We start from the raw sequence: 21,218 nt of genomic DNA, 5'->3' as shown, positions 1-21,218 counted from the left end.
TAAGTGTTTTTATATTCTTTTAATGAATGTTCTTCCATTACATGGTTATATTTCTCATATTTTCCATGTGAGATCAAGTTAATTAACCCCAGACCTGTTTTTCCCCTTATCCATCCTTACCAAGGCTGCCAATATTTCTGTATCTGAGTGTATGCTATAAGGTTCCGTACTACGTCCACACACTCCTCGTTGTGTTGTAATACTCAGGCAACGTCTGTGAGAATAATAGTGAACGAGAACCGTGAATCAGGGTTGAAAGGGAATATAATACACTCATTATCACGCAGTAAATCTGTCACTTACAGTCCAGATGAGTCGCTTGTTGGTCACTCATCAGTAATATCTCTTCTTTTTCTTTGTTCATCCCACCATCTGGAGCGCATGATGTCATGCTCAGGCACGAGAGAGCGAAAGGGCGAGAGAGATTTAAAAAGCTCGTGTCATACGATGCTCACAGATGGCAACTGGAGTGTAATGAAAAAGACCACAGCTCGATCAAATATATACAAATATACTAAACACACAAATATTCACCCCTTACATGTGGAGGATTTCTGTGGACCAATGAAAATGTTTGCAGGCACCACGATCAAGTTCAAGGTCAATTTCTGCACTTGTATTATTATTATTTATTATTATTACAATAGTTATTTATTATCAAGTATTTTGACACTTAGTTATCATAGTTTAAATGACTGGTCACGTGACCTGAATGGGGCGAAAGTGTCAATCTTTTAGGTTCCAGAATGAGAACATTTAAAGGGATTGCTAGTCAAGTGATGTGGGTTCTAGAATATTCACATTTCTGGAACTTTAAATCTATTGTTAGTGAAGTGTTATGGGTTCTAGAATCGTATTATTCCAGGAACTTTAAAGCCATTGTCAGTCTAATGTTACGGCTGGGTTCTAGATTTATTTTTTAATGACAGGAACTTTAAAGCCATTGCTAGTCAAGTGTTCACACTGATCAGTTACACTGATGTGTAAAAGGATTTGGTGTGTTTATCTTTTTATGCTTATGAGTAGTTTTAGACACAGGGTGAGAGAGAGAGAGAGAGAGAGAGAGAGAGAGAGAGAGAGACATCCAGTTGAAATCCTACATGCAGAATTCTGTAAAAAAAAAAAAATCCTACAAGTACTACATCGGCCATCGGCACACAACAAACAACGCATGCGGGACAGAATTAGGCAAATATCTGCTAATCATAAAAATACAGAAACGGGCAATCAAATCGTGGAAACACCTAAAAGCTCAGTGACCCCCAAAATCATATCATTACAAAGCCCTGCAATACCAACTGCTGATCAAGGCAAACCGTCCAATCTCTCAGCTGGTCCGAAGCTTTAGCCCTGAAGGATCCCCGACACCTACTAACCCCCACCACACTGCCACTTCAGACCAGCACAACAAAGTCAAACACATCAGACTGGACCAGATTACATTACACATGAAACACAACTACATCACCTACTGGGACACAGCAACAGAGTGAAATGCAATGCTATGTGGCCTTAAAAAGACAGTACGTCATGGCAGACTCTCTGTACACAGTCACAGATATTTAATAAATAAATAAATAAATAAATAAATAAATAAACATCCCTGAGAACCACTTTGACCAGGTACAGACTCAGAGGACGTGCCCTAGCATTGGAAACAGGCAGACACAGGGAAAAAAGAAAAAAATTCTAAACCAAAATCAAAATTAAGAGCACACACACACACACACACACCAAACTTGACTATCTACCAAACTGAGAAATTCCCCCTCCTACTAAGAGACCATAAAGACAGCTGTATATTAGCAGCACAATAGGTCTAGGCCTGCCACAAGATGAGGGACAGTGAGGGATCTTCCTCGCACTTATAATTATTCTAATCTTATCTTTTTCAATTATTCTCCATATAATGCCTTTATATTGGGCTTCATTTCTGCACGTAATCTTTTGCAGTATTTTTGTTCTGGTTGCTTATTTTAATCTATTAGTATGAGATTAGATTTCTCCTGTTTTTACACCACACTTCCTTTTGGCAATACAAATGCACTTTATCTGCCACGCCAATAAAACACATGGAAAATAAATAAATTAATTAAATAAATAAACAAACTGAGACGCGTGCCCGCGCGGATTACGTGCCTATGAGCGCGCGCACCTCGGTCAGTCTGACGTCACAGTGTGGGTGTCGTGTTAGAGGAGGCGCTCGCGCACAAGGCACAGACGGTGCGGGTTTTTTTTTTTTTTTTTTTGTACAGCACTCGGTAGCTCGAGCAGTTCTCCATCAGCGCTAATGCGAGTGAAACACCTCTCAGAGTCGCTTCTGCTCAAACTCCACGCTCGGAGCCTCGGAGGCATGACTCCTCCGGGGTGGGATTAATCCGCTCAGAGGAACTACATGCGGTGAGTATTAAAACAAGTCCTCCCCGTCTCATCCGTGTACAATCGGGTGGCCTGACGGGCTTCACCTGCTTTTAGAGTTCATACACACTTTTGTTAGAAAGATGGAAGATGATCAGGAGCTTTTTCCTGGAGTGTGTGTGTGTGTGTGTGTGTGGACTTATTTTATAGTCTGTAAAATAGACTGCAGAATGAGAACTCCTAACTAACAGTGTTCAGGACTGCTAACTAATACACGCATTCTTCTGGGTATTATTGTATATTCCCCCTTCCCCCATGTTATATATTATATAAATGTATATATTTCTCTCAGCGGTTATAAATCAGACAGTCTTGTTTGTGTTGGAAGTTTTTTTTTGCTTGTTTCTGCTGTTAGTTGCGCTTCAGTTGTTGGTCGTTAGTCAGGAAGAAGAACAGCGCCTCCAGCGGTCAGTGTTTGTAACTGCAACACAGCGCCCCTCATGGACAAAGTTAGTCAGTGTGTTTAACTCTGAAAATAAACACTACTGCACTGTCCAAAAACCTTCAGTCCAGCAGTGCAGGGCTTAGGAATAGTATTTGGTGCTGTTTAGGACGACACTTTAGCAAGAACACTTTATAACAATTTCAGTTGCATTCTCCACGAAAATCCGGTGGGTATTTTTTTAAACCATGTAACATTTTGAATTTGCTCTCTAAAGTTATATGTGCATTCTTTTTGGATTTTCATACTTTAAAAACAAACCACATTTAAATACTGTGAAAGTTAGGTTTTTTCCTACATTAATCGTCTTGTTTCACAAGAATTAGGTTTATTTGCGTCCATGAAGCAAAGATGACAAGTGACCAACTTTGGGGAATTTTTTTGTCTTCCAAAAACTCAAATGAATAGTAAGGAGATGCCCTATAAAATTTTTTAAAAATAAATAAATAAATAAATAAAATAAAATCAACTTCCCACATTTGAGACTTTTTTTCCTTTCTTTTTTTTTTTTTGAGTGAAATACTAAATAAATAATATGGCATAAAATAATGACCCACTTTTTTTTTTTTTGGAAAAGTAACCCTAAACTTCAGTCAGCCTCACTGGCATCCAGAAGACGTTGCCGTCAAGGGGCGTAGTCTGTTGTCCAGACAACAGTAGTACGTGTTTAATAACGTGTCCCAAATAATGTTTCTGAGCGCTCTGAAGGAAATGATCTCTGTTTTAAAATGCTGGGCCCACAACAGGAAATACACTTTGGATAGAAAGAGTAAAAGGGTTTATTAGGGAGAAATACACGAGAACGTTGACGCCCAGGTGAGAAGAAATGAAACCGAGAGCGTTCAGGTATGTTCAGGCTGGAAAACACACACACACACACACACACACACACACACACCTTTAAATATCCAGACACACAGTGTACATTCAGACAGGAACGTCACTGCGAGAACATACTATCACTTTCATTTTACTGAAATGACAAACACTTCTGACGCTGACTGGACACAGAGCGACAACACAGCCTGACAGTCGTTATACCTTATAAAACACACTTGTGGTTGTTTACAAACAAGTTATAGAGCTTTATTTGCTTTAACATGCACCGCTGAGCTGGTGCGGTTAGCGTGTATAACAAAACACAAAGTTAGAACAAAAACTACTGAGTGTTCTTAAGCTTGTCGGCTGAAATGTATGGCTACTTTTTTACCCAGAATCCCAGTCTCTGGGTCTGTATTTTTTTATTTTTTTATTTATTTATTTTTTTTTACACAGTCCATCTGCCAATCAAAAGCAGCCAAAAAACCAGCCCTTGAAACCTGACCCTCCCACGCCCTGTACACACAACTCCACAGTCTAACAGCATGGCTGCCGTTCCCGTTCAGGAACATTTCACAAGGAAACCAAATTTCTAACGAGACACCGTGCACCTAAAGAACTATTTATGAAACACCACGGTTCGAAAAAGTTCTTCACAGATATCGTCATAAATATCAGTAAAGTTGAAAATGTATTCTGAAGTAATTCTTAATAACATGGCATAACTGTATAAGAAACATCCAGACGTCTAGTGTAAAGACACAAGATTGACATTTTTATTGATTTTTCTTTGTTAGACAACACCGAGATTTCATTTAGTTACCGAACACTACTCAATTTAGTCGGAAAAGGTCGTCTGTGGGCGTAAATGAGTCAAAAGGCGACTGGCTCGCGATTCTTATCGTCATGTTTTACCGCCTTCGCCGTGTTTTGATGACACGGCTGACATTCTACGACTTTTAACGGTGAACTTTTAACAGTGAACCAGCACCAACAGCTTTAAAGTCCTTACATTTCCACAACCCGTAAGACTGGACTAAGGGTAGATTTTGTCATTTTAAAGTTGCAGATTTTGACAGTTCAATAGCTTTATTTACCTAGATTTGCTATTTCACAAGCAAAAAAAACAAAACAAAAAAAAAAAACACCAACAAACAACAAAACCCAAATCATCACTCAGCACTTAAACCTCACATGTGAAAAAGTCATGTTTCAAAGAGTGATTCTCGTTTTCCTGTAAAGTGTGCAGTTCCCATAAAGCAGCACTACCAGGAAGTTACTCAGACAGTTTCAGTGCTCATAGTGAAACAATGCGAGGGTTTTGTTTTTGCCGAGTGACACACAGTCACGTGACAACGTACATCGTCGTTACGCGCGTATAAACACACACACGGACTAGTCTACGTTCCAGTTCCCATCCTGTTCACTAATTATGTCCGGAAACATAACGGCGGATCTCCAGTGCATGTATAAAATCCCACAATGCACTGCAGTAGGACACGAGTGGCATCCTTGCAGGTAGAGGAGACCCATAATACTTGAATAACAATAATAAAAATCTTATATTTATTATATATTTAATATTTAAATTATGTATTTTTTTTAAAAAACTGGACTACTTATCAAACACGTTAATTGTACTGAGGTGAATTATTCTCGTATGAACTTTTTTTGTTTGTTGGTTTTGTTCAAGAGCCCACAAACGTCAGTCTTCCTCTTTTTCCTGACGTTAAGTAACTGGAGTAGCAGCTTTCTGATCTAAATAATAATTAGTTCACATATGAGTCTGGTTTGATGAGGTGTTTGTCAGGACGGTTTTATAACCTCATTAATACACTTTTGTAAAATGTTGCCACCTTTTTCATTATTTAATGAACTGTTTTGCGGTTAATTAAAGGACACCAGCTGATAGGGGGTTGGGCATGTCCTAGCAAAGAAGCTAGAGAAATAACTTTTGGCTAGCAATGGGAACTTTTTAAAACACGTTTTAACAAACATCTCCAAACAAATCACCACATAGCGACGACGCATGTTGTGTACATCAAATGAGTCGAGGCCATACTTACTTTTCCACCACCACTGCAGCCTGTGTGGCTCTAAAGCAGTGGGTGTCAATGTAGGGACCCCACAGAGACCTGTGAAACATAACCAGGGCTTATGGTAAATAGGATATATTTATTTATTTTGACATTTTGTTACGGTGGTGGAAATCACAACCAACATGATCAAAGTTACACTCAGGGGTCCAAGCACCAAAGTCAACTCAGACCTGTGTTCCAGCAGTGGACTGCTCGCTCTGTAATAGAAAGCTCCATGGGTCCACAAAATGTTTGACAGATTGAAATAACGTTAATGACATTAATTTATGTACAACCGATAGGGTCCAGAAAGTGAAACTGCTAAAATGTCACAGTTTATGTATCGTTTTGCAGAAAGGCTCAAGATAGACAACACTGTGCACACCATTTCAGATGGCCACTTCTCCACCATGCATGTAGACACACCTTCGATTTCATGAAAATTTGAAGGTTTGTATCTTTTCGCCTCCCCACAGATACCTGCCACATGTCGTGTACGGGTCTGAAACGAACGCTGGAGCCGGAGGACGAGGACAAGCCCGATACCCAGCCCAAGATGGCGGCCGTATGGGCCGAGTCTTCCACGTTGTACTCACGGCAGAGGCAGACGGTCTTGCAGCTCTCGCTCCAGAAACTGTGCCATGTTCCATCACTGGGCCGCCGTGTCCTCATTACTAACACGCTCCGGCTCATTCAGGGTGAGATCGGACACCAGGGGGCGCCGCGTCCGAGCCCCCCGGCCGAGGACATCCAGAGATTTTCACAGCATCAAGCGCTCGAGGTCAGTTTGACCCCGGCGTGGGTTCTAGAGCAGGACGGTGAGCCGGATTTCTCTCCAGACTCCTCTGTTTCACCAAAGGATGGCTTCGCCTCAACGTTGGCAGAAATCGACGAGGCAAGCGCCTTTTCCTCACCTTCGCTCCCGGAACCAGACACAAACACAATCGAAAAAGAAACTCCAATGCAGACCATCTGCCTCGAGTCTCACTTGGACTTCGCCCGGCCCACCGTAAGCCACACCCCCTCACCAACTCCACCCTTCCTCCCCGACCTCTCGCTGGATGACTTCCTCTTCTCAGACCTTGACAACTTCCTGTGCGAGTTGAACCCTTGCACCTTGAACCTGAGTCCCAGCCCGGGCTCACAGTCAAAGGTCGTCTCCATGGTGACGGACGAACTCGTCCGGAGCTTGACAAACCAGCCATTCAAAACGGACCTGAACGAACTGGAGCACATTATGGAGGTGCTGGTCGGATCATGAGACCAATTTTTTTATTTTTTAAAATTTTTTTTAAACGACTAGAATTATTTACACACACACACTTATAAATAAATTCTGTTTTCTTTTAAAAAGAATTGTTCAGAATAAGTCAGGGAGTCTGGGGTTAGCTTAAATTAAACATCTATAAAAACACAAGGTAAATCGCATTACTGCAGTGTTTTAAATTATGGGCTGTAGCCCGACCCGGTGGCCATGGTAACGATTGTATATTTATTTTACGCAGTTTGCATGTATTTATTCTGGCAGTCAATACAGGGATGTAATATATGAGATTTTTCAGCTCTATTTTTGTTTGAATAGATTTGACACTTTTTAATAGATATAAAAAAAGGTACACTATTTTGCTACTGAAATGATTTTGAAATAAAGGTGAAGGTTTTGTAGATGCGTGACTCAGTGCTTTCCTGTAAAACGTAACGGAGCGTTCCATTCTCATCTCCGTGGGGTGGTTATTATACTCGCCCCGGAACTTCATTTCGATTTCTTTAAGCTGAAAGATTCCTAGAGTCAAATTCCATGAGTACTAATAGAACACCATCACGACCCAACATAGTGGAACTTGGCAAACATTTCATACTACAGATTTAGTCGTCACTCATTTGGGCATCACAAAACCTGGTTTTTAAGCGTCTGCATCCCGATTCACCAAGTCAGGTTTTACATACGTTCTCAAAATGGAGAAAAACGTTACAATGTAAATAAATAAATAAATAAATAAATAACCCACAGACCACACCCACTCAAACCAGCTAACAATTCTGGCTACTTAAGCCGTTTTTTTACGCTAAAAGGTGCATACGTGCGCTTGACTGTCTTCACTCCCATTGGTAGTCGCTCCAAATTTGCATAAAGTTACATTTTTCTCAACTTGGTCGCGTCACTGGACACGCCCACGGTCGCTGTCGCTCATGTCGCCGGGCATGTCGTCAGCTCGTATTGAAAATGAACGGTGCGTGTGAACGCACCTTAACTCTCGATAACTCTACACTAGCTCATCAACATCTGCCTCAAATCGCACCGTATCCTTTTTTCAAATATTAATGAGCACTTTTCTATCAGCTACGCGGATATCTATTCAATCAGCAGGAGTTTTTAAAACACCGAGTGACCGGATATTTACGCCGTTCTTAGCAAGCACTTCACGCTGAATTAGACGAGCGAGCGAATTTCGCACGAAGCAAAAAAAAGTAAAGTAGCTAACTTATAATTCTTTCCACAAAGTGAGCATGAGCCTTTCTGCTTCAGACAGTTAAGCGTGCCCCAGGATTACAGAGATCACACACACACGAGCCACGACGTCTCTTAAATTATTTTAATTCCTTGTGTACACTAAAAGAAAATTTACACACTTAAAGATTTTTTTTTTGTCCAAAAGAGCCCGAGCATGCTCGTTCCAACCTGGAGGGGGGCGGGGCTCTTTTCCCCCCCCATACACACACACACATCATCAGTAAGATTGTTTTTCCATAGGAATTTCCCCGCAACATTCTCGTTTTTGTACACTTTCCACAGTCTTACTGTACACAGTCACCTACGTGATTTAAGTGGTATAGCAGTACTTCCATTACAGCTTTACAATGTGCAAAATTCCTCACAGAGAGACAGACAGACAGAGAGACAGACAGACAGGACAACACACAGCGGGGGGAAGAACTGAAACAAGAAATAAACTAGAACAGAAAGAGAGGAAAAAAACAGCTAAAAGGACTAATTTCGGACAACATTTCCCATGATGCACGGCCAGAGGAGAGCGTTCAAGACGCGAAAATCAAAGACTTTAGAAGGTAAATGTATATTATTGGTCCCTTGTTGGCTAAAGTACTTCAAGTCGATCGCGATGATTCCTTCATCTCACGGGTTACATTACAGTGGTTTCACCTTTAAGAGTTTAAAAACAACAGCAATAATAAAAACTGCGGCGGGAAACAGAACGCAGCTACGTCGCCACGCTTCGTCTAATCGTCTGCTATCAGAATAAAGCGGTTTACAGTGAATAACTTATGTTAAACCCCCGATAAACAAAACTTTAACATACGCAACATCCAAACTAAACATCGATTATCCGCATAATTAGATTAACTGAAATGATTAAAACCTAAGGCCTTTTAAGCAGAGAATTAAAAAATAATAATAATAATAATAATAATAATAATAATAAATCAACCAGCAGAATTTTGCAGGCAGTATGGTTTCAAGTCTATTTATATGACTGATTTCACATCACTATTTGCCTTCGTTGAAGGACTTTTAGCCAGTGTTTCCTCAGCAAAGCGATATCTCACACACACACACACACACACACACACACAGCTGGAATCATACTGAACCATAAACAGAACCTAGAATGGAAAAGAAGTCTTATCCCTGATTATATACACGCTGAACCTCTATTAAGAACAAAACTCGGCTAGAGTAATTAGGGATGCACCGATCCGACATCAGAGCTGACCGAGCTTTATAAACGTCTGCAAATCATTCTTCAATGCCAAACAGAAACGTGATTAAGAGGTCTTTAAAATGTTGAGAATACAAATCAAAACTTTCATGCGACACTCATAACTCCCCGGTGACACGATTACAACTCCAGCTGTAACAAACAATAGTGAAGCACTAGAATGATGCTTTTGAGAGATAAAATTAAAGAAGTGCAGGGTGGGGCTTCAAAGAGCTTAGGAGGCGGGGCCAAGTGGAGGGCTTCAAAGATCTTAGAAGGCGGGGCCAAGTGGAGGGCTTCAAAGAGCTTAGGAGGCGGGGCCAAGTGGAGGGCTTCAAAGATCTTAGAAGGCGGGGCCAAGTGGAGGGCTTCAAAGATCTTAGAAGGCGGGGTCAAGTGGAGGGCTTCAAAGATCTTAGAAGGCGGGGCCAAGTGGAGGGCTTCAAAGATCTTAGAAGGCGGGGCCAAGTGGAGGGCTTCAAAGATCTTAGAAGGCGGGGCCAAGTGGAGGGCTTCAAAGATCTTAGGAGGCGGGGCCAAGTGGAGGGCTTCAAAGAGCTTAGGAGGCGGGGCCAAGTGGAGGGCTTCAAAGATCTTAGAAGGCGGGGCCAAGTGGAGGGCTTCAAAGATCTTAGAAGGCGGGGCCAAGTGGAGGGCTTCAAAGATCTTAGAAGGCGGGGCCAAGTGGAGGGCTTCAAAGATCTAGAAGGCGGGGCCAAGTGGAGGGCTTCAAAGATCTTAGAAGGGGCCAAGTGGAGGGTTTCGGAGCTGAAGGCGCTGTACCATGTGCTCTGCTCCAGACAGTTAAGAGGGTGGGGCCAGGAGGTTTGCTCCAGAAAGTTAACAGGACGGGGCCAGGAGGATTGCTCCAGGTAGCTGAGGGGGCTGGGTCAGGTGTAAGAGTCCAGAATGCTGAAGGGGTCGAGTCAGAAAGATGGTCCCAGAAAGCTAAGGGAGCTAGACCTAGTGGAAGAGGTAAGTGGGTGGGGTCAGGGGGATGGCTCTGGAGCACTGCGGGGGCGGGACTGTGGTAAAAACGCTACACAAATTGTGGCTACAAACTGATGTGCAACTTCAAAGCGAGATGTAAAATAAGAATAATGATTCCTGTGAATGATGGATTGCAGTTTGGGGCGTTACGGCATGGCGATACGGCGTGGCTGGTTTTGTTGTAGGTGGTATTAGGTTGATTGTGTGTGACGCTGGGATTAAAAGTTAACACACACTCTGGGTGAACTGTAGTGCTGATTTAACTCGTGGTGAATTAACGGGATGGGTGCATCCCTAACGAAGACACTTCCTCACCTCTAGACACTGAACACTCTGCTCCACTCCGCTCACTCTCACACGACAAAACCTAAACTGACTCCAACAAGCTGAGCTAAAGTGGCCCAAAAACAAAAGACAGTGTGAGGATAGAGAGGTGTAAGGTGGAGAGACAGAGAGAGAGAGACAGAGATTGAGGGATCAGTCTGGGACGGGAGACGGGGATGTGGAGGAACAGGAAGAGGGAGGAAGAGGAGTGAGTGTGGAGGGGAACATCAACACTTTGGCCTGCATGAAGGAGAGATCAGGCAGTGTGGAGATGACACGCCGAGCCTCGTCACTTAGATTCTCCTCCTTCTGCGTCTGTAACCGCCTGTACACACACACACACACACACACACACACACACACGTTAGATACGGACATGTCAAATAAATCATCATCCCCTCAATAGTTATTACAGCTCTGTCAGTAGTGCAGCTGCAAATCACAGGTTTATCAATGCGCTCCTCATTGTTTCCATAGTAACAGCTCATTCACTGGCTCCACACAAACTTTTCTGCTCCGAGTGTGACTCCGAGACAAACGGTCTGCCTTCTACTCCGAGTGTGTAGTAGAGATGGTGTGTGCTGCCCCCTGCTGTCTGAGCAGTGTTAATGCAGGTGTGTGTGAGCCAGAGTGTGAGAGAGAGAGCGAGAGACCTTGTGGACGTGTTGGTCTTCTCCACAGTGGACATGAGGCGAGCGAACGCATCCACCACTCTGCTGCTGCCTCCGCTCACGTCCAGCTTAGCCTGGGTCAGCTCGTACAGCTCCGGGTCCACGCCTATACACACACACACACACACAGTGTGAACATTATGCGCGCGCGCGCACACACACACACACACACTATAAACACTCACAGACCCTACTGCTAATGCAGAGTCGAACTGTTAATGCTGACCATGCACAGGGGAGACAAAGGCGGGGGCAGGGGGGGGTGAATGAAGAAAAACCGGCTAGAGGTGGAGTTATGCAACCCCTGACCATGCACTGTGACCTTTGACCTCAGCTGACCTGGTATGGAGGTGGTGGAGCTGGAGGGCGAGTCGTCCACCGGCCCGAAAAAGTCCAGATTCAGCAGAGATGAACCTCCACTCGCTTCAGTGAGCAGGGTAGGAGAGAGAGAGAGAGAGAGAGAGGGAGAGAGCGAGGTGGAGAGCGAGGTGGAGAGCGAGAGCGAGCAGGAGGGAGGGAGAGCGAGCAGGAGGGAGGGAGAGAGAGCAGGAGGGAGGGAGAATGAGGGGGAGAGAGGGAGAATGAGGGGGAGAGAGGGAGAATGAGGGGGAGAGAGGGAGAGAGGGAGTGAAGGGGAGAGAGTGGGGGGGAGGGAGGGAGTGAGGGGGAGTGAGTGAGTGAGGGAGGGGTAGAGAAGGAGGAGGAGAGAGAAAGAGAGGGACGGAGACGGAAAGGTACAGGGAGGGATGGAGAGGGAAAGGTACAGGGAGGGAGGGAGAGGGAAAGGTGGGGGGGGAAGAGAGGGACAGAGAGGGAGGGAGGGAGGGAGATGGGGAGAGAGAAAGAGAGGGACGGAGAGGGAGAGGTACAGGGAGGGGGAGAGAAAGAGAGGGAGGGAGAGGGAAAGGTACAGGGAGGGAAGGGGGAGAAAGAGAGGGACGGAGAGGGAGGGAGGGAGCGAGGGAGATGGGGGAGAGAGAAAGAGAGGGACGGAGAGGGAGAGGTACAGGGAGGGGGGGGGAGAGAAAGAGAGGGACGGAGAGGGAGAGGTACAGGGAGGGGGAGAGAAAGAGAGGGACGGAGAGGGAGAGGTACAGGGAGGGGGAGAGAAAGAGAGGGACGGAGAGGGAGAGGTACAGGGAGGGAGGGTGGGGAGAGAGAGAAAGAGAGGGACGGAGAGGGAGAGGTACGGGGAGGGGGAGAGAAAGAGAGGGACGGAGAGGGAGAGGGATGGAGAGGGAGAGGTACAGGGAGGGGTACGGGGGGGGGGGACGGAGAGGGAGAGGTACGGGGGGGGAGAGAGAGGGACGGAGAGGGAGAGGTACAGGGAGGGAGATGGGGAGAGAGAGCAAGAGGGACAGAGAGGGAGAGGTACAGGGAGGGGGGGGAGAAAGAGAGGGACGGAGAGGGAGGGAGGGCGGGAGGGAGATGGGGGAGAGAGAAAGAGAGGGACGTAGAGGGAGAGGAACAGGGAGGGACGAACAAGTGCAACAGAGTGGAAGAAAGAGAGACAGGAAGAGACAGAAAAAGAGAGGAAGAGAGCGAGAGAGACAAAGATAGACACAGAGAGGATATACATATGCATGTTGTTAGTACAGAAACACATATTGTTAATGTTAACGACAAACAGCTGAGAACATAAAGTCACCCAAAACCTTTTATTTAAAGGCAAGTTAATTTACCCTCATCAAGAAACCCCATCTTATAAACATGCAAATTTAAGACCTCCCCAACTCTATAATGCCCGTCACATGTTCAGCACCATCACTAACGTATTTTTATAAGTTTAGGGTGACTTTAAAGACGGTTAATGCTTGCTGCGTTAGAAGGTTATGAGCAGTTAGGACTGAGTTAAGCTGTACAGTATTCTCTAAACCTGCGGCTCCCAAACCGTCCCAGTCTAAAGCCCTGTTTTAGGACACTTTGTCTCTTACGTCACAAAAAAGCAGACAGTATAGAGAGATCTCTCCTTACACTGCTATAGTACAGAATGTATTAGCAATCCTCAGGTACGTTCGTGAGCTTGTTCTAAGCACTGAGGGCCATCAGAGAACGACAGAACCCGCTGTCTACTGATGCACCAATCATCATCATCATCATCATCATCATCATCAGTGTTATGCAACGTACCATCCAAAGGGTTTGTAAGGCCACTGCTGCTCCAGTCAAACTGCACCGGCGGGAGGGACTCCTTCAGAGGGGTGGGGAGGGGAAAAAAAAAACAATCTGTGTTTCTTATGAGCATCACAATGCAAACAAGAGCGAGCGTTTCGTTTGTAAAATACAGGTGATGTTTCATTTTTATCTGCATCACTTAAGGGGGTGGAGTCAGACCAAACTGAACTATGTGATATATATATATATATATATATATATATATATATATATATATATAAAAAGTGAGTTTGGATTTCCAAGATGGCCGCTGCTATAACCTTCTAGTGATCAGGTGGTCAGTGGGTCTGTGCGACATCACTGAGGAACTGAGGTTTTGTTAAAAATAAATAATTAAATACATTTATAATCTACTTGTTAGTCCATTAGACTCAGAGCTCCAGTGCAAAAGTGAAAAAGTGTCCAGGTCCTGTAAAGCACGCACCTGAGCTGCGTCGGCGGGGCAGGTGCTCATCTCCGTGGCAACAGAGGGAGTCTGCGCTATGGAGGCGATCATCTCAGCAGCGGAGACGGGCTTCACCGGCTCTTTAGTGGGCTCCAGCATTCCCTACACACACACACACACACACACACACACACACAGAGTGAGAAAAAAGCAGAAGAGATCTGAAGGAAAATCAGCATCTGGATTTATGGATTTAGGAAGCCTTTCTCACCAGACTGGATGCATACATGGGCACGATAACGGGCTGCTTCTTCTGACCTGTGAACAGCTGTGAGAAAGAGAAAGAGAGAGAGAGAGAGAGAGAGAGATATTTATTAAAACATTCAACAAAGTTTCAATTGAAGACAAAAATGTGATGAAAGGCTCAAACTGTCTCCGTGGGCGTGACTTAACATTCTAATGAGCACACTTGACTGACAGGTGATTGTGCGAGACTCCCAGTCTTCAACTAAGCACAACAGCACCACCTGGAGTGTTCAACCTCCATGTAACAACCACACAATTATAGTTACACTGTAGCTACGCTCACTACAGTCAGGTTTCAGTAACTAGGTCAGTGTTCACTCTCCAAGTCAGCGCTTCCTGGTTAAACCAGGGTTCATTTGTTACATCAGCACTTCCTGGTTAAGGCAGTTAAATACAGTAGCGCTGTATAACGACTACATGTGCTAATATTCTGTACTCCACAGTGACGCAGGTACATTATGTACGAAACACACTCACTATGTTCCGCGTGTCGATGCCCAGTGAGCAGAGCAGAGCTTTGTTACTGTGTGATCCGCCCCACTGATACCTCAGACCAAACGCATTGTGGATGTCCTGCAGCTGCAGCCACACACCCTGCACTCCTCTACACCAGAGAGAGAGAGAGAGAGAGAGAGAGAGAGAGAGAGAGAGAGAGAGAGAGATAAGTATAGCACTCAATTTATTGCACCTCAAAGCAACACACATCATCTAGCGCATAACCATCATCATGGCGATACTGTGTTGCATAAAGGATTTGACTGTAGCTGGCATGATACATTCTCAACCAACAGAAGTACAACCTCCACAGCTGGATTTTATTTTTAAATGGCGCTTTGGTAAAATTGAACATCTGGCGATGATGTTGATGGTTCAGCTCTCAAACTGCAATCCAACGTGCTGAGCCACAGCTGAGCTCAAGGAGGAAACCTCAGGAGACCAGCACCTGCTGGAAGCAGTGACACACCAGGTCCTGCACAGCTACAGGAAACGATGTGGTGTGCGGGTGGTGTTCTTACCCACTGACAGGTGCTGGCGCGCTCTCTCCTTTTTCCGATCCTTCACGTGGCTCTAGGAAGGCTTTAAGATGGGGTACATCCTCCTCGATGTGAGGCAAGGAGATCTCAAGAAAACTGGCCAGGAACAGCTTCTCCAAACGGCTGACGAGAGACACCTGCAGAAAAAATGCGGATGAAGATGTCTGGACGGAGCTTTTTCAATCAAGTAATATGCAAGATAGACCTAAATATGACGTATGAGGCACCAGGGCTTGGCAATATGATGACGTGATCTCGGTTACTGTGCTTAAAAACTGTTCTTGTACTCATTTATACTAATCGTTTTCCACAGTCAAAAATGTATGAACTACTGCTGAGGTGAACATGTAATATCGACGCATGACAAATGAACTCGTGTAAGGTTTTAGAAAGGCTCGCAAGATTTTGTTTCCACTCGATCGGAGCGCTGTGCTGAGACAATCCTGTCTGGCCACATTCCTGAAAGCGAAAAAAAAATAAAAAGCGACCTACTGCCTGGGTCAAATGTCCTGTAGGACTCAAGCCCAGTTCTGTCCACCACACTGCTGTAGACACATTTCAAAAGCAAGGAAATTTAAATAAATAAATAAATAAATAAATAAATAAATAAAGTAAACATACCATAAAGCTGTCTTTCCTGCACTCCTCATCACTGCCAGTAGGGGGCGCGGTAACCGACGGACTTTCATGCCAATCTTCTTCGCTCTTCTCCGAAAAGGTCGAGTGGTCCTGACCGAATGCTGCCCACGATTCCCCAGCTTCCTCATTCGACTCGCCGAACGCCTGCCATCCCCCGTTATCATCAGCAACGCCATCACCAGGCGCTGAAGTAAAGTCTGCGAAACTGTCGCTACCCGGAAACTCTGCAGTCTCCGCCCCTGCCTCGTTTTCTTGCGTGGTCTCGCCGGGTTGTCCGTGCGCATCGAAGTCGCCAAACTCGTCCTCGTTGACGCACGTTGTTTCCGGATCGTTTTGCCCGTCGGAGTCTGAAGGCGCGACCGATTCCGAAGGCGCAGACTGCTGCGCTGCCCCCTGCTGCTCAAAATCAGCAAAGCCGGCACCTCCGAACGAGGTGGGATCCCCGAAGTCACCGAAATCCCCAAAGTCCTCGTCATCCTCGGCCAGCTGGCTATGGTCAGCAGGAGTGGCCGTCTCTTCCTGTAGCTGAGGGGAAGGTACCGAACCGGTCGTACTGAAATCCCCGAATTCCTCGAGCGCTTCCGTGGACAGTGGACGACCGAAAGAGGTCTCCGTTTCGGTCTCCGTTTCCGTGTCATTCCCGGACGCCTTGTCTTCCGTGAGCTCGCTGCCGCTACCTCGCTCATCCATGGAGACGGGGGACACCCTGTTATCCACCTTAACCTCCAAACCATCCAGCGCCACACTGTTCTGTGATATTTGTTTCTCTGTGCTAACAGACTCAGTAGTATTTGAGTCCTGATGTGCATGGTTAGTGTCCTGATCCCTCTGTCCATAACTCGCCCCAGCATGGAAACCCCCGTCTCCGTTGCTAAGGTGATCTGAAGCCTCTGCAAACGAGGCGAACCCTGTTACGCAGTCGTCCTTGTCATTGTCCACTGCTTTGCCCGCTACGCTAGCTCCATGATTTTCCTCACTTTGTGGTTGGTTATCTTGTGCTAGTCTCACATCATGGTTTGAATTTTCCCAGTTCACACCGCTGTCCGTGTGACCGGGAATGTCAGCATTCGAAAAAGCAGCAAAATCCGCAAAATCCTCCTCACCGTCACTGGGGATCGCATCGGGACGGCGACCCACCGAGGGGCCCGTTTCCCTGTGTATATGACGTGAGGGAGGAGTTCCCTCTGTGCCAGAATCCGCAAAGCCATTCGTGAGAACTTCGTTGCCGCCTCCGTTGCAGTCCACGGCGTCGTTACCAGTCCTGGCATTTCCCGGAAAGTCTGAAAAGTTCGTGAGAGCCCCGTGCGGACGCTCCGTAACCTTTTTCAGCTCCTCCACACTGACGGTCCGACAAGCCGGAGCGTTCCCCTGGCTGCCGTTCGAAATTGCCGGTCCGTTAAGTCCAACAATGCGCCCGTTACCGATTAACTCCGGCGGCGACGTTGCGTTCAGCGCCTGCAGCTGATTGAACGTGATGGGCGTCTCGAATTCTGTGAAGCTGACGCTGCTGGGAACGCCAGCAAAGTCGCTGAACTCGTCGTCGTCCTCGTCGGCACCGTCCTCCAAGGGCGGAGGTGAGGACGAGTACATGTGGATCACGTCTGGCTCCATGGCGTCTCCACGATGATCAAGCAGCCGAAACGTCGCACCTGGGAAAGGAAGGATTTCGAATAAAATCGCAGAAACGAACCGAATTAGCAACAATGTTTCTACACAACGCTGAGACTCGATGCTGGTTTATTTATTCTTCAGTTCAACAATTTCTAAAGCAGTTCAAAGGACAAAGGACGCATACGGTCTGCTCTACGTTTGCAATTGCGTTTTCATGGAACTTGAGCTTCCTGGTGGTGTAGAACCTGAAAGAACATCAGTACGCTGGGGTTGTGCCTCATTCACCGTCTTTATTCCGTCTCGTTTGGTCGAATCATCACGTTCCAGCACACACACCAGTTTAAAGTAGCTTACTAACATACTTTTCTCGTTCCCCTTCCCGAAGACGTCCCGCTGACACCAGCGTGTTGTTCTACAGTGCTCTGGAGCCTATTTATCAACTCCCGCCTTGTTCTCGAGCTCAAATTAAATCAGCAGAACCTTTCACGGAGTGCAGACAGATGGACTGCGCTTTCAATCGACGGTAATTATGTGATAATGGGTGAAAGCGAGAGTCTGAAGAGGGGGAGGAAAGAGAGAGAGGGGAAAAAAAAAAAGCCTCAATCCTGAGAACAACTCGAGCAAGCGAAGTGCAGAGCCAAGACAAATAAAACTCCTATTGTAACTGACGTTTCTACAGACTGTATTTATAATGCAGCAGGTAAGAGGAACAAAGAAACCACCAGCTTGTGCGTATTTAACCAGCGGCCACTTCGACCTCGTGACCTTGAGCTGTGGAGTGCAGATAAGCTTGAACAGAAAAAGAAGTAGGAAAAGAAGAGAAAAAGACTCCAGTAATCGCACGTCAATAATCAATAACATCGATAACGGTGTTGATTAGTTTCCCATAACAGCAGCTCTGACGGTAGTGCAGCTGCAAGTTTCAGGAGACGTTCGTTCTGATACGTTATCGTTTCTATAGTAACGGCTCGTCCGTACGGACGGACTTGTAAACAGATTAAAAAAAGCGTGTGCGATCCAGGGCTGGGCGATACGATACCAATATCATATCACGATACTCGGGGACATTTCTACGATATATGACATCCATCACGACGTATAATTTAGCCGAGAAACTGTCCGCAAAACTAAAATAATAAATAAAAATAAACAAACGATATCTCAGAGTATTGTGTAATCGTTTATCACGATATCGATATTATATCACAATAATCGCCCAGCCCTAGTGTTATCGTCCAGAGCGCAAGATGCTTATTAATTGAGAGAGAGAGAGACTGTTTATAGCTGCGAGAACAGGGACCAAATTGTTTCACGAGCAATTAAATTGAGTAAATTAGCAACAAATTGAGAAAATTGTGACAGTCTGCAAATCGCTGCGGTGTAAGATGAATAAATAGCTTCACGGATGCGCTGTAACAGGAAAATCGTCTATTCCTCACTTTAAAACCTGTCCTTAACCTTTAAAAGTTTTATTTATTACAGAGTTACAGCTGTTACGAAGAGCTGACACTGGAGACTCCTTCCGTAAAACGTCTGGTTACTTTAAGGAAAACTTCAACACGTCGGTAGTTATACACAGTTTTTAGCGTTAAAAATGTTATATAATAATAATTTTTTTTTAAAAAACACCATACAAGTAGCAGTGAATGAGCTGTCGCTATAGAAACCGTAACGAGCGCGTGACCGGAGTTACAGCCGGAACTACTGTTACGGAAAAATGACCAATCAGAATGCAGAGTTCTACAGCGCTGTGGTTGTAAACCTGACCAGACTCAGCTCGTGTTTATTTTGCGGTAAAGTTGTTCTTCATGTCGTGTTAAAAGAGGCTTTGGGAGAAAAACGAGCGACTTGGGACGTGTTTCCGAACCCGCACCTGACAAACAACCTGCCTGTGTTTGCTAAAGGGCCCAACCCAGTTCAACAGGATTAGCTTAGCTTAGTTTAAGGTTTCAGTGGCATGTGGCTAAAAAATCACAATAACGAGCCGAAACAGCAGAAATGTTTGCGTGTCACTGGGCTGAAAGGTGTGTGTACATGACAAACCAGTCACCCTGGATCTCCCGGCTAATGCTAATGCTAGCTAACTAACAAACAAACAAACAAACAAACAAACATTAGCAGGCTCGAGACTCCACTTCTCCTCCTCCTCCTAGCTAGCTTTAGCTATACCAAGGAAAACAAATCAGACATCAACATACCTTATGGATCCTGGCGCCACACTCCCATGTTTCAGGATTCCAAATTAAATCATGGCTTTTTTTTTTAAATAAAGTGTTAAACGGTTATAGATTTGAGACACAGCCGGCTGTTTGGCTAACGGTAGCTAGGCTAATCTAGCGCTTCTGTCTCTCTCTCGGTCTCTCTCTGAGAATGGTTAACTATACACCTAGTTAGACATTTCACTTTCCTCTGACGTTAATAAATAATGTCAGTGCATGTGTCCGCCCTGGCTGCACTGTCCACACTGATTACACAAACTTGGGTCCGAGAGCAGCTCTGAAACGGGAAGTCTGAGTGATAAACCAGCTCTGAATTTACTGCTAACACCGCGCACCAGGAAGTGTTTGGTTAAAGAGCACGTCTTCCTGCGCATGCGCACTGCGGCCAGGTGAGCGCGCGGCCGGTGGCGGTGGTTTAAACTGTGTTTAACTTAGACGTACACTTTGGACTTAATGTAGAGCGAATGTCTGATTTTTTCCACATCCCTCCTTAATAATAATAATAATAATAATAATAATAATAATAATAATAAATGATAATAATGTGTGGTAACGCAAGAGAACGAGATCATTAAGTAATAGCGACAACGTAGTAAGGGATGGGAACGAGATAACTAAGGCATGAGAATGAGATTAAGGCATGTTGAGATCATTAAGTCATAGGAATTAGAATTAAGCACGAGAATGAGATAATTAAGACAAGGGAATGAATAAGTAAGACATGAGAAAGAGGTACTAAGGTATGAGAATGAGATAATTAAGGTATGAGAATGAGATAATTAAGGTATGAGAATGAGGTAATTAAGGCATGAGAATAAGATTAAGGCATGTTGAGATAATTAAGGCATGAGAATGAGATAATTAAGGCATGGGAATGAGATAATTAAGGTATGAGAATGAGAATTTAGGCAAGGGAATGAGTAAGTAAGACATGACAAAGAGGTACTAAGGCATGAGAATGAGATAATTAAGGCATGAGAATGAGATAATTAAGGTATGAGAATGAGAATTTAGGCAAGGGAATGAGTAAGTAAGACATGAGAAAGAGGTACTAAGGCATGAGAATGTGATAATTAAGGCATGGGAATGGGATAAGGCACGAGAATGAGATAATTAAGGTAGGAGAATGAGATAAGGTATGAGAATGAGATAATTAAAGCAGGACAATGAGACAAGGTATGAGAACGAGATAATTAAAGCATGAGAATGAGATAATTAAGGAATGGGAATGTGATGAGGTATGAGAATGAGATAATTAAGGCAAGGGATTGAGTAAGTAAGACATGAGAAAGAGGTACTAAGGCATGAGAATGTGATAATTTAGACATTGGAAGGAGATCATTAAGGTACGTGAATGAGATAATTAAGGCATGGGAATGAAATAAGACATG

The 21,218-nt window shown here is 44.8% G+C and overlaps 2 protein-coding genes across 4 annotated transcripts; one reads left to right on the top strand and one right to left on the bottom strand.

The window, feature by feature from the left end:
- The first annotated feature begins 1,955 nt into the window (after positions 1–1,955).
- Positions 1,956–7,585, top strand: sertad2a (SERTA domain containing 2a). The gene is made up of 2 exons (XM_053615567.1): positions 1,956–2,400; positions 6,234–7,585. Exon 2 carries the CDS (start codon positions 6,245–6,247, stop codon positions 7,016–7,018), a length of 774 nt encoding a protein of 257 aa, XP_053471542.1. The 5' UTR covers positions 1,956–2,400; positions 6,234–6,244; the 3' UTR covers positions 7,019–7,585.
- A 752-nt stretch (positions 7,586–8,337) lies between these two features.
- Positions 8,338–20,193, bottom strand: aftpha (aftiphilin a). Of its 3 annotated transcripts, XM_053615565.1 has the most exons (11): positions 19,807–20,193; positions 17,793–18,163; positions 15,980–17,646; positions 15,341–15,495; positions 14,802–14,928; positions 14,290–14,346; positions 14,058–14,180; positions 13,589–13,649; positions 11,798–11,881; positions 11,441–11,564; positions 8,338–11,112 (listed from the first exon to the last, which is right to left on the bottom strand). In XM_053615565.1, exons 3-11 carry the CDS (start codon positions 17,606–17,608, stop codon positions 10,941–10,943), a joined length of 2,532 nt encoding a protein of 843 aa, XP_053471540.1. In that variant the 5' UTR covers positions 17,609–17,646; positions 17,793–18,163; positions 19,807–20,193; the 3' UTR covers positions 8,338–10,940. The 3 variants fall into 3 exon arrangements, with proteins under 3 accessions (XP_053471540.1, XP_053471539.1, XP_053471541.1); XM_053615564.1 differs by lacking the exon at positions 17,793–18,163 and having other exon boundaries at positions 19,807–20,191; XM_053615566.1 differs by lacking the exons at positions 11,798–11,881; positions 17,793–18,163 and having other exon boundaries at positions 19,807–20,192.
- Positions 20,194–21,218: the final 1,025 nt, after the last annotated feature.

The sequence above is a fragment of the Ictalurus furcatus genome, chromosome 26, assembly GCF_023375685.1.
Source record: "Ictalurus furcatus strain D&B chromosome 26, Billie_1.0, whole genome shotgun sequence".
Taxonomy (NCBI): domain Eukaryota; kingdom Metazoa; phylum Chordata; class Actinopteri; order Siluriformes; family Ictaluridae; genus Ictalurus; species Ictalurus furcatus.
Note: the sequence above shows the minus strand (reverse complement) of the source record. Positions and strands in the feature narration are given on the sequence as shown.

Coding starts and splice junctions, on each gene's coding strand:
- sertad2a (XM_053615567.1), top strand. CDS start 6,245: ATGTCGTGTACGGGTCTGAAACGAACGCTGGAGCCGGAGGACGAGGAC.
- aftpha (XM_053615565.1), bottom strand. CDS start 17,608: ATGGAGCCAGACGTGATCCACATGTACTCGTCCTCACCTCCGCCCTTG. Junction 14,347..14,801: donor GCATCGACACGCGGAACATA/GTGAGTGTGTTT, acceptor TCTTTCTCACAG/CTGTTCACAGGTCAGAAGAA. Junction 11,882..13,588: donor CCTTACAAACCCTTTGGATG/GTACGTTGCATA, acceptor TGCTCACTGAAG/CGAGTGGAGGTTCATCTCTG.